Source organism: Callithrix jacchus, chromosome 2, assembly GCF_049354715.1.
Source record: "Callithrix jacchus isolate 240 chromosome 2, calJac240_pri, whole genome shotgun sequence".
Taxonomy (NCBI): Eukaryota; Metazoa; Chordata; class Mammalia; order Primates; family Cebidae; genus Callithrix; species Callithrix jacchus.
The window spans coordinates 115,167,548-115,180,882 of record NC_133503.1 but is presented as its reverse complement, the minus strand read 5'-3'; the positions used below and the strand labels follow the sequence as shown (position 1 = coordinate 115,180,882).

The following is a 13,335-nucleotide window of genomic DNA, read 5'->3' as shown; positions in this document are numbered from 1 at the left end:
GTTTTTATATCTGCTAGGGCTAGTTCTTTCCATTACTTTCTTTTCTCAGTTTTCCTGGTAAAACTAGTTGATTTTACCTATAAAATCAAACTATCTCGTTTCAGTAAATAAAGCAAATAAACTCTATTTTAATCTTTATTGAAATCATGTTAAATTTGTAAATAAATTTTAGAATTGATACAGTCATAATGCTGAGTGTTTTATCCAAGAATGTAGTGTGCTTCCCATTTGTTTGAGTTTGCTTTCATGTTCTTCAGGAGTATTTTCAAATACTGTAGACTGGGCATAATTTCTTATTAAATGTATTTTAAGATTTTATAATCTTTTTCTTTTTAGTTTATTGTAACGGGGCTTCAATATGCCTTCTAATTCATTGTTTGTTGTACATGATGAAGGTGATATTAATTTCATATTCTACAGTGAATTCTCTTGATTACAGTAATTTTTTAGTTTCCCTTCCCCTCTAGGAACACAATCATATGCTCTGTAAATGGTAATAGTTTTAGCTCATCTTTATTCATTTTCATATACATAATTTGTCTTTCTAATTGCTTTGACTAATAACCCCAAACAATGTTAGACAGTAGTGTGGGAATAGTGGACATCCTGGTCTTGTTCCTAATTTTAACAGAACTGTCTTCTGTTCCCCTTATGATGGGGGAAGTAAGTTTCCCTGTTAAGCATGTTTAATACCCAACTATTCCTATATTTTAAATATTTTTAGAAATAAAAAACAATTACTGAATTTTATTAAATACCTTTTTAGCATTTATGGAATGATGTGTTCTCTCCTGTTATACTAGTATTATTATTTCCTGTTATTAAACTATCCTTGTGTTTTCTAAAATAAATTACACTGATTATGATGTATTTTGTTGTTCTGCTGGATAATGCTGCTGACATTTTACTCAAGAATTTTGCATTAGTGCTTATGAGTGAAATTAATCTATTTTATGTGCTATTGTTTTCAGATTTTGGAGTCCCTGTTATGCAGACCTCAAAAATAATTGGAAAGATTTCCTTCTTTTTCTATGTTCTGAAATAGTTTAGAGTATTATAAGTATACTTTAAAGATTTGGTAGCTTTGCTTCTGATGTATTATCTGAGCTTGATGATTTGATGAGGAAGAAAGTTGTTTGATAGCTTTCATTTCTTACATTTTTTTTTCTTGAGACAAAGTGTCTTTCTGTTGATTAGCCTGCTTAAACTTTCTATCTTTTCAGGGTTAACTTTAGTAAATTGCTTTTTCTTGGGAAAAATATTTCTTTCTTTCAGATTTTGAATTTGCATAAAGTTATGCAAAATGCTTTTAGGATTGTTTTAATTCTCTGTGCTTTTATTTATTCTATTATTTTGTATATTTGTGCTTTTCTTTTTTTCCCCTTGATTAGTCTAGGTTTGCCTTAATTAGTTGTTCTACAATGAACCAATCCTTTTATGTATTTTTTTAGTTCTGCTTCTGTTATCTTTCTTAGCTCATCAATTTCACCATTTATCTATATTGCCTACAGTGTGTTCTGTTGCACATTTTAAAACGTTTTAAAACAACATGTATTTGTACTTTTTGCTGACATAAGCATTTATGGCTATGAATTTTTTCTGAGCATCCCTTTATTCTTTTTCCTAATATCCCCCAGAGTTTGACATGTAGTTTTCTCATTATTTCCTAGAAATTCTGCAATTGTGTGTGGTATTTTCCCTTAAATAGTTAAGAGGAGTTTATTAGTCTGTTCTTACACTGCTAATAAAGACATACCAAGACTGGGTAATTTATTTAAAAAAAGAAATGTAATGGACTTACAGTTCCACATGGCTGGTAAGGCCTCACAGTCATGGTGGAAGGTGAAGCAGGAGCAAAGGCATGTTTTACATGATGGCAGGCAAGAGAAGTGCCTAGCAAAAGAGGGAAAAGTCCCATATAAAACCATCAGATCTCATGAGAACTCACTATCATGAGAACAGCAGCATGGTAGAGGGGGGAGGTAACTGCCCCTTTGATTCAATTACCTCCCACAGGGTCCCTCTCACAACACATGGGGATTATGGGATACAAATCAAGATGAGATTTGGATAGGGAGACAGTCAAACAGTATCAGGGAAGTTTCCTTCCCACCCTCTGAGTTGAGGACTTTTTGTTTTCTTATGCTGGTATTCATTTTTAGTTTCATCTCATTGTAAGTAAACATTTTCATGTATACAAGTTTTAGTGTTTGGAATATTTTGAGGGTTGTTTTTGGTGGCTGGATAGTCCATTTTTGTACATGTTCTAAAATAATGTATATTCTGTATTTTTAGGGTACAGACTTTAATTAGTACCTATAGGGAATAACTTAATGGTTAAATCTTCTGATTCTTACTTATTTTTTAGTCTACTGCTATCTTGGATTGAGAGGTAAATTTAAGTCTCCTCTGGTTATCAGACATCCATTTCAGCTATAATTTCAGTTTTGAGAATGTTTTTGCTGTTATTTGGCTTACAGATATTCACAACTACTCTTTTTTCATTCATAATTTTAATACTTAAGTTTTCTCTTTTCATGTGTAGAGTAGAACAAACTTTGTCTATTATCCTTTCAAAAAACAGCCCTTGGATTTATACATCAATTCCATAGCTTTTTGTTTTTATTCATTTGGTTTTAAAATATTTGTATGTTAGTTTTTTCATTGCTGCCTTAACAAATTACCATAAACATAATGGTTTAAAACAACACAAATGCATTATCTCATGCTGCCTGTAGGTCAAAATTCAGGGGGCTTAGACTGGACCTCTACTCAGGGTCTCACAAGACAGAAATTGAGGTGTCTGCAGAGTTGTGTTTCTTTGGGGAGGCTTTGGAGATGATTCCTCTTCCAGGTTCATTCTAACTTTTGAATCCAGTTCCCTGCAGCTATAGGACTGAGGTCCTTGCAGGCTGTCAGCAAGGAGCTGTCTGTCAGCTCCTTGCTCCAGAGGCTGCCTACCTTCCTTCTTGTATTTTCCATGCCTATTATTGTATTTCAAATATTTCCATCTTTAGCCTGTTTTAAGTGTATGTTTCTCCTGTAAATAGCCACTCAAGTGCTATTGGTTGCCCATCCAACACTTACCTGTTAAAATCCTTCCATTACTCCCATTTCTTTCATAAGAACTCAGATTTTATTAAATGCCCACTCTTCTCCATACAACCATCTATATTAGGAGCTGCATTCTGTTTGACCAAAGCCAATCATGTAGTTTCATTCTCCTTAGCAGTGACTGGTTGAGACATGATTATGCGCTGCAATTCTGCATCTATTTTTTAATCCAGTTCTTTTACATAGAAGAATTTTCTCAGTGTTTCTGGCAATTTGGAAGTTACTCTAATCTTAAATTCTAAAACTGGAATTTGCTTTTTTCCTATCCTTAAATGCCCTAAGTGATTTCACTTGGGATTCACCTGTGCTCATGTCAGAATGCTATCTGGAAATCTTGGGCCAGTCATGTGTGTTTTCCTCAGAGCCTGACTGTGCATTTAAAGGTTTATTCAGCATTTGTTGAGCATTTACCATTGATCACCTAATGTGCACTGAGGATATGGTGGTAATAGCATACAGTATCTTGTATTGTAACTGGGGAAACAATAGAGAAGTAGAGATATAATCAGATTAACAGAATAATAAACAAACTAATGGAAATAGCATGTTTTTGTTATGTCATTAGATGGCCTATGATAAAAAAAAATATTCTAGATAACAGAATGGAACAACCCCTATTATCCTTTCCTTGAGGACATTGTAACTATAATACTCATTTGAACACAGGTCATTTTCAAGTGTAATTATGCTTTAGGTTCAAGTCTGTTTCCTGGCTCCTTAAGGAATGAAGTATATTAATGTGAATGCTGGTGATTTTGTTCATATACCCACACAAAAAAAACTCTCTTGTACTTTCACTAGGTGATGCAGCTCTTAGGAAAGATAGAGACTGCCAGTTCTGAGCAAACTTCAAATTTAAAGATGGTCCAGGGGGATTATCACCATGAAATGAACCTTTTGGAATTCAAGTAAGTGAATAGAAGATTTTAATTCTGTTAAGTACATTCCAAAGAGTTTTGCCTAATGAAAGCATTGGCATGAAATAAAAACCTATTCCAGGAATTTGAACCTGGCCAAGAAATAAAGCAGTGAACTAATGCAGAGAATATTCTACACTAAATTAACTTATATAATATTTATAATAAAAGAAGAATTATGAAGATTAGTCTTGTCACTTTGTTTGCACAATATCTCAACTGAATTGAAACATTTTTACCATTCAGGTGATTTTTACTTATTATAAATTGCATATTAAAATGTCTCAATGTAAAACACTATAGAAAATAATTTCATTCTCCAAGATTATCATATATTTTTAAAAACAATTTTGATATGCAAGCTTTTCCTTTAAGATTCTTTCCATATTATGCAGCCATAAAACAGGATGAGTTCATGTCCTTTGCAGGGACATGGATGAAGCTGGAAACCATGTTCTCAGCAAACTGACACAAAAACAGAAAACCAAACATCACATGTTCTCATTCATAAGTGGGTGTTGAACAATGAGAGCACATGGACACAGGGAGGGGAACATCACACACTGGGGCCTGTTGGGGGGGTAGAGGGACTAGCAGAGGAATAGCATTAGGAGAAATACGTAATGTAGATGATGGGGGGATGGATGCAGCAAACCACCATGGCACGCATATACCTTTGTAACAAACCTGCACGATCTGCACATGTACCCCAGAACTTAAAGTATAATAATAATAAAAAAAAGAGTCTTTCTAAGATCCTCTATTTACTCCTTTACATTATTTCTTTTTAAGACTGGTCTCTACCCCATCTTCAACTGAATATTTTTTCCCCCACTCAATGGAGGAAGCAGTAAAGAAGACAGAGCTCCACAAATGTTCAAATTACTAGCTTCCTTATTATCAAATCTCCCTTTTTTCTTTCAATGATCATCATTTCCCAGAGTCATGGTGCAGGCAGAGGGAAATTCTAGTTACTTGGATACTATTGTGCTGTCTCTTATGCTCTTATCCTTTTTCCTCTATGTCTCACACCATTTGGGTTTAATGCCCTGGTCAAATTTGGTATCCTGACAATACTCTACTTTCTCCATGTTTCCTCCATCGCTACTATATTTTATTAAATCTAAGTGCCATTGAATATAACATGCACCATTATAATTTTGTACCTGTAAGATATGCAGCTAACAATTAAACCATAGCATATCATCATTTAAAGATATCTCTTGATTTTGGAGATACTAAAATGGGAAATACGTGTGTCTTAGAAGTCGATGTAAAACAATAGTCATCACTAAAACTTGGACAAGCGGTTGTCCTGAGTAAACAGAAAATACTCTAAGAAAGCATTTATATGTTCTTAAATTCTAGCACAATGAGGGTGTTCAGTGAATAGCTGTGTGATACTAGATCTAATGTCTTTAGCTTGTAATTAAGATGACACTCTCCAAAGAAAAAGTAGAAAAGTAGTATGTTTCTAGACATAAAGACTAAGAATTGATCGTGTAGGGAAGGGATGGCATTGACACTGAAATGGAAGGCTGACTTAAAGGGATGAGGTTTATTAACAAGTGGAAAAGAGAGAAAAAGAAGATGCTTGAGATCAAGGGCTAACTGCTTCAGGACTAATGATGCTTATATTTTCTGTCTTTGGTATTGTGGGAATTTGGCTTATAGAAAGTCATCTAAGTAGTTAAATCTGAATCTGGACGCTTTTATAATAGTGTAAACTTGAATTTTTTTCTCACTTTAAGTAACGAAGTCTTAACATTTCAGTAGTATTACAGTAGGTGATAGTAAATCTAAAAACCATACTTTTCCTCAGGCAAATATTTATGAGACCTAATAATTCACTTAGTGATACAATTGACTCTTTTATATTTAAATTTTCTCCAATATTAAAAATTAACAATATGCATTAATTGTAACAAAAAAACAAAAATGAAAAAAGAGATTATCATCTCAGCTTTCTATTGTAATCAACGTTAACACCAGGGACGTATCCTTCCTCAATTTCCTCCTTGCTAATATAAACATATAACAGAGAAAGGATATGTATATATTATATGTATAGAAGCAGCATGGGTTTAAAAAATAATTTCTATACATATTACTCAATTATTTGATTTTTCTAATACATCCTGTGTGTCTCTCCAAATCAGTGAATATTATTCTAACTTTATTTTTCATAGCTATACGATCTTTTAACTTCTATATGTGCCATAATTAATACAACCATTTATCTTATTGCTGAATTGATTATTTCTAGTTTATGACCACCAAAAAAAAAACTAAAAAAGTATTATGTGTATATCCTTAGATATCCTTAAATACTGGCACTTTTTTTCTATAGGCAAGCTTCCTAGGTTAAAGAACATATAGGCCAGGCACGGTGGCTCATGCCTATTATCACAGCTCTTTGGGAGGCTGAGGCGGGTGGATCACAAGGTCAAGAGATCAAGACCATCCTGGTCAACAAGGTGAAACCCTGTCTCTACTAAAAATACAAAAATTAGCTGGGCATGGTGGTGCATGCCTGTAGTCTCAGCTACTCGGGAGGCTGAGGCAGGAGAATTGCTTGAACCCAGAAGGCGGAGGTTGCGGTGAGCCAAGATCATGCCATTGCACTCCAGTCTGGGTAACAACAGCAAAACTCCGTCTCAAAAAAAAAAGAAAATATATGTGTATGTATGTATGTATGTGTATATGTGTGTGTGTGTGTATATATATATATATATATATACACACACACACACATATACACATACATACATACATACATACACATATATATGTCTCTGCATTTTAACCAACAATGAATGTGTTCTCTTTTTAATCCTGGCCAAAGGATGAAAAAGCATTTGTTTTAATTTGCATTCCTTTTTCCATTTGAATTTTCTGTGAATTGCCTATTATTGTTTGTCAAATTTTGTATTGGGATTTTTGTCATTTTCTTATCAATTTGCAGGATTCTTTCATGTTAAAGATATTAATCATTTGAGTGAGATATGTATTGAAAATGTATTTTGCTCAAAGAGAGTAACACAGGGCTTTTTTATTTCAATCAGAGGACTTCTGTTTCAATCAAGAATACTGTATTTAGTTTTTAACAAGGTTAACTTTGAACAAAAATAAGAATAAGTAGTTCCACTACTTTAAAAAAAGTAAATTGCTGCTAATGTTGGGATTTTGAGGTACATATAAATCCAAAAATAAAGTAGATAGTGTATAGAATTTGCTTTTTTAAAGAAAGAACTGTCTCTGAATAAAGAGAATAACTTTTAAATAAAAACGTTGTAATAACATTAAAGGTTAAGTTTAGCCAGGCACGGTGGCACACACCTGTAGTCCCAGCTACTCAGGAGGTTGAGGCAAGGACGATCGCTTGAGCCCAGGAGTTCAGGTTACAATGCACTGTCATGGCACCACTGCACTCCAGCCTGGATGACAAAGCAAGACCCTGTTTCTAAAAAAGTCTTTTAACAAAGGTTAAAGTTAACCTTTGTTTGGCTTGAAGACCAGAAAACCAGATACTACAAGATTGAAGACAGAGGTAATTTAAGAAACACTCACAGCAGTGACTGGCCCAAGTTCTTTGAAAAGTATCTCAGACCAATGGAGAGAACAGAGGCCTCGGAAATAACACCACACACCTACAACCATCTGATCTTTGACAAACCTGATAAAAATAAACAATGGAGAAAGGATTTCCTATTTAATATATGGTGCTGGGAAAACTGGCTAGCCATATACAGAACATTGAAACTGGACCTCTTCCTTACACCTTATACAAAAATTAACTCAAGATAGATTAAAGACTTAAACATAAGACCTAAAACGATAAAAACCCTAGAAGAAAACCTAGGCAATACCATTCAGGACATAGGCATGGGCATAGACTCGATGAGTAAAACACCAAAAGCAATGGCAACAAAAGCCAAAATTGACAAATGGATCTAATTAAATAAAAGAGTTTCTGTATAGCAAAATAAACTATCATCAGAGTGAATAGGCAACCTACAGAACGGAAGAAAAATTTTACAATCTAGCCATCTGACAAAGGGCTAATATCCAGAATCTACAAAGAACTTAAATACATTTATAAGAAAAAAACAAAGAACCCCATCAAAAAGTGAGTGAAGGATGTGAACAGATACTTCTCAAAAGAAAACATTTATGTGGCCAAGAAACACCGGAAAAAAGCTCATCATCACTGGTCATTAGATAAATGCAAATCAAAACCACCACAATGAGATACCATCTCATGCCAGTCAGAATGGTGATCATTAAAAAATCAGGAAACAACAGATGCTGGAGAAGAATGTGGAAAAATAGGAATGCTTTTACATTGTTAGTGGGAGTGTAAATTAGTTCAACAATTATGGAAGATTCCTCAAGGTGGTGTGGTGATTCATAAATGTGGTGATTCCTCAAGGATCTAGAACCAGAAATACCATTTGACTCAGCAGTCCCGTTACTGGGTATATACCCAAAGGATTATAAATCATTCTACTATAAGGACACCTGCACATGCATATTTATTGTAGCACTGTTCACAATAGCAAAGACTTGGAACCAACCCAAATGCCCATCAGTGATAGACTGTTTAAAGAAAATGTGGCACATATACACCATGGAATACTATGCAGCCATAAAAAAGGATAAGTTTATATCCTTTGCAGGGACATGGAAGAAGCTGGAAACCATCATCTCAGCAAACTAACACTAGAACATAAAACCGAACACTGCATGTTCTCATATGTGGAAGTTGAACAATAAGAACACTTGTACACAGGGAGGGGAACATCACAAATCAGGGCCTGTTGGGGGCTGGGGGGCTGGGGGGAATAGCATTAGGAAAAATACCTAATGTAGATGACAGGTTGATGGCTGCAGTAAACCACCATGGCACGTGTATACCTGTGTAACAAACCTGCATGTTCTGTATATGTACCCCAGAACTTAAATTAAAAAAGAAGAAGAAGAAGAAGAAGAAAAGTGCCTGAGAGAGGTTGGCTGTCCTTTCAAGATTTAAGATCAGCAAGAAGCTATTGATAGCCTTCTTGGTTTAGCTGATAGGCTTAAATATGAATGGAGATAATGCTGAAAAATATAAGGACTTAGTACCTGATCATGCACAAACTGCTGTCAATGCAACAAAAAATACTGAAACCTTGATCAATCTGGATGTAAATAATCCTGATTTTAAGGCTGGTTTGATGGCTTTGGCTAACCTGCTTCAGATTCAATGTCATGATGATTATATGGTAAAGGTAAAGGCAATTTGCTTTTTGGCTCAGGAGCACCTGACATAGGATGCAGTTACCAAGGCAAATCAAACAAAAGAGGGCTTGCCTATTGCTTTAGATGAACATTTATTGGTTTTGACACAGGAGATGCAGTTCTTAATGAAGCTGCTCAAATTCTGTGATTGCTGCATAGAGAAGAGCTCAGAGAGCTACCGAGAAAAATTAATGAAGCCATAAGTAGCTGTTCAGACAATTATTGCTGATCTAAGAACAGACCACAGACTGGGAAAAGTTGAGAGATGAACACCTGACCTATTTAGCACAACTTCTTCCTGCCTATTTAGTACAACTTACCTATTAGTACAACTGGGAACCATGTATACTTCTGCCATGTTTGGAAATCAAATGTCACATTTTGGGGGGTGGAATCCCAGAAAAATGACTATGTTCTAGAGATTTACCACCATTGCTTTTTTCTTTAATAAAGTTTAGAAAAGTAGAAAAAAAACAACCCAGGAGAGCTGCTGCAGGCTGGGGCCACCTTCGACTCAGGATCCCTCTGTGGTTACCAGATGTCTGTCAATCAAGGAAAATGACCCAGGTGCCTTGAGGGTGGCAGAGAAGAGACAAACAATACTGAAAAAGTTTCCCCACACCTTATCTATACCCAGGTGTCTTGGCGGGGACCCCAGGAGCAAATGCCTTCAAAATGCAGAGGTAATTCCATCTCCACCACCACCGTCATTAGTAAATTGAAACCTGAGATGATGGCTTTCATGTCACCTCACTTGCCAAGATACAAAATAAAACCTGTCCAGACAGGTTGTCAAAATGGTACCAGTGGCTAAAACATACAAAGAGCCTTGGCTTCCATCACCACCATTCCTGGTGGCTGAGCACCAGAAACGCAGCTGCAGCACCTCAAAGTTTACACGCAAATTTTTCAAAATCAAAACAATGCGCCTGCAAATCAAAAAAAAAAAAAAAAAAAAGGTTAAATAGACAATCTTCCCATTTAGAAACATTTACAAATTCAAGTTTAATGGTCAACCAAACTTACATTGAACTTAAAAGCTACAATGTTTTCTGAGGATTTTCTAGTGAATTGATGGGATTTGGGCACTGATCACCAGATCCAACAAAGGACCCACACTGAACCCCTCCACTGTGACTCCTGCTCAGGTTCCTCCTTAGAGCTTCTGCTACGTAATGTCCTTAGCCAACTACTTAGAGCTTACATAGCAACAGTCTTGGCCATCAGGAAATAAAGCTGTCTTTTAACAAGGGTTTGTTTGGCCGGGGCAGCACTTACCAGTCACTCCCTAGATAGCGCTCTTACTGCTGACACTTGTTTAGTAGACCGTGATTTATATGAAAATAAAAAGTATTTGGTCAATGGGGCAAATGCATAGACCCAAATAAGATCATCCAACTTTGAAAACACTACCACAGTAGAAAGTTAAAAATTACCCAAGGTGGAGATATGCCACATTCAACTTTGTATCTTTAGCACCCAGCACATGGAAACACAAGTAGAAGTCAATGAATGAATGAAAGATTTCTGAGCACCTATATTATGTAAATTGTGTCTTAGAATATCCAAACGTAATCCTTGCCACTTACAGTTGGGAAGAAAAAACAGAAGTGAAAAGCTAAACACAGGAAAAGTAAAAGTTAAGACAAGGTTAAATGAGATTATCGTCAGGCAGAAATAATAAATATAGTAATTGTCATTTATGAATGCCTACCAACCACTAGTGCTGAAGATACTCAATGCATTCAGCTCTGCAGGGTGCGTCTTATTTACCCCTATCTTTTTTTTCTTTCATTCTCATCTGACATCCAGGAAATTTATCCCTATCTTAAATATTAGGAGATTTATAATCATGAAGATTAATTTGCCAAAATCACATAGCTAGAAAGTACCTGACTCTAAAGTTCAAATGGTTTTTATCAATTCATGGAGTCTCAATCTCACAATTCTATCTATTGTAAACTAATTCTGCCACAGAAATTTTAAAAAGGGAAAGACCAGATCTGCTTGGATGGCTGAGAAACAGGCTACGAATGTACTGGGATTTTAACACTTTGAAATAGCCAAGAAACAAGAGTCTTTCTATCAGAGTGGAAGTAGAATTGATTTTTAGTGTCACTAATTAGAAATCGTATAAAATTAAGAAGAAATTAGTTTGAGAGTTCTATCTATAGGTGTAAAGTCAGTAGAAAAATAACATGTCTTAGAATTTTTGGTTTCTGATGTGAAACTTAGAATCTTAGACTCAAACTCCAAAGAAATAATAGCATATGGTCTGTCTGAAGCTCTTTTTCAAATATGATTACAAAAAATAAATATATCTTCTGTTTATCAGCAAATGAAAGGCCACTAATTCTTTTTACATTCACACTTGGTCAAAGACCTATCTAAGTTCTTGAGAGCCTGCTAGCAGTAATAGTTTCCAAGAATTCAAACTCTTGGAAAACTTCGTTCAGTAGATGTTTTTAACGCAAGATACTGGGTTTGGGACATAAGTGTACTGGCAAAACTGGCCTGGGATGGAGTTACATCCTCATTTCTGTATGTCAGCCATGACCAAGCAAGGCAGACCCTGGCTGCCTTCACCACCAACCGCTCACCCAGCTCTCTTCCCTGTGCTCTACTATGCCTGTAGATCTTCATTCAGCTTTCCTTCACTCTTCTGTAACTTTCTCCCCTATAATTGCTCTTGGTGTATATTTTAACTTGATTAAATCAGCATAAACATTTAAAAACAAAAACATAAAGACAACCAATAGCCCTCATCATCCTAGTGAGGTCTCTAGCTATAATTTAAATGTCTGGCTCTTGTGTTTGAGGAAAAGGAAAGAAAAAGCTCCATCTAATCACCTATCTATCTACAGCTGATAGAAATACTCTTACGCCTATTGAAATAGAAGACTTGGGATCTAAAATGTAAATGTCATCTAAGATAGATTCATACTGCTGAGATTCTGTAAGTTCTATAATTAATGCATTTCTAAGTTCTGTAATTAATATATTATGGCAAATTATGTCCATTATGTCTGGGAAAAGCCTATGCAAAAAAAAAAAAGCGTTATACAAACATCTATTTTATTTATTCTTTTTATCTCTCAAGAAGACTGCTGATTCTAAAAGACTTCCAAATTTTAATAAACTACCAACAGAGTCCACCTTCTGAATGTTACTAGGAAAATTAATCCCCAACTGCAAGCAAATCTTGAATAAAAGGATCATAAGTAGTAATTCATTCTTTATGGCTTTAATTTCAGAATTTCAATTACTGATATGCCTTTCCAGAGATATTACATGGGCATATTTAATGGTTTCTTGGTTTTCAAAGGGATGTTAATATTGTATCAATGATAAAAGAGTGAATGCTCTCATTTATTTACTATACAGTAAAGGTGAGCACTGAAGGCTGGATTCTCAATTGTGAAGCTATTTCTTTACTGGCTCCCTTAGCTATGACTATTAATTAATGCTTCCACCACAGACAGGGAAAGGAAGATGAAAACCAAAGCAGATTAGATTTTGAAATAGTTTAACAAATCTGATTTGTTATTTGTCAGCAATGCTAATAAAAGATACTTAATGAGAAAGAATGGTCCATTTGTTCATTTAGCCAACAACAATTTATTGAGCACTTACTATATTCTAGGCATTGTTCACAGCCATCAACAATGCAAAATTCTTGCTTTCATGGAGCTTAAGTTTTAGTGGAGAAGATAGAACACAAATTAGTGTACACCAGATGGTGATGAAAATTTTGGAGAAAAATTAAGTAGGGTAAGAATAGGAAATTTCCAGTAAGTAGAAGGAATTCTATTTTTTTAAAGGTGGTGTATGAATGTAAATCTGAATGAAATGAAGGCAGGAGCCAATGGATATTCTGAGGAAGAATATTCCAGATAGAGAAAACAGTTGGACAAAATGAGGGAGTCTACATATTCAGTGGGTGGGCTTATTTGCCTGAGATCCAACAGCTGTTAACCAAGAGCACAGGTGATTGGGAATCATGAATAGACTAAGAACACTAATA

General features: G+C 35.1%; 1 protein-coding gene and 1 pseudogene across 1 annotated transcript in view; both read left to right on the top strand.

The window, feature by feature from the left end:
• The window catches only part of FAM81B (family with sequence similarity 81 member B), a 72,883-nt gene that overhangs the window by 53,447 nt on the left and 6,101 nt on the right, over nucleotides 1-13,335 (top strand). The window contains exon 8 of the mRNA XM_035291898.3: nucleotides 3,916-4,022. Coding sequence (XP_035147789.3) covers nucleotides 3,916-4,022 — 107 coding nt within the window. The remainder of the gene's footprint in view (nucleotides 1-3,915; nucleotides 4,023-13,335) is intronic.
• On the top strand, nucleotides 7,932-9,706 carry LOC118148972 (RNA transcription, translation and transport factor protein pseudogene; annotated as a pseudogene).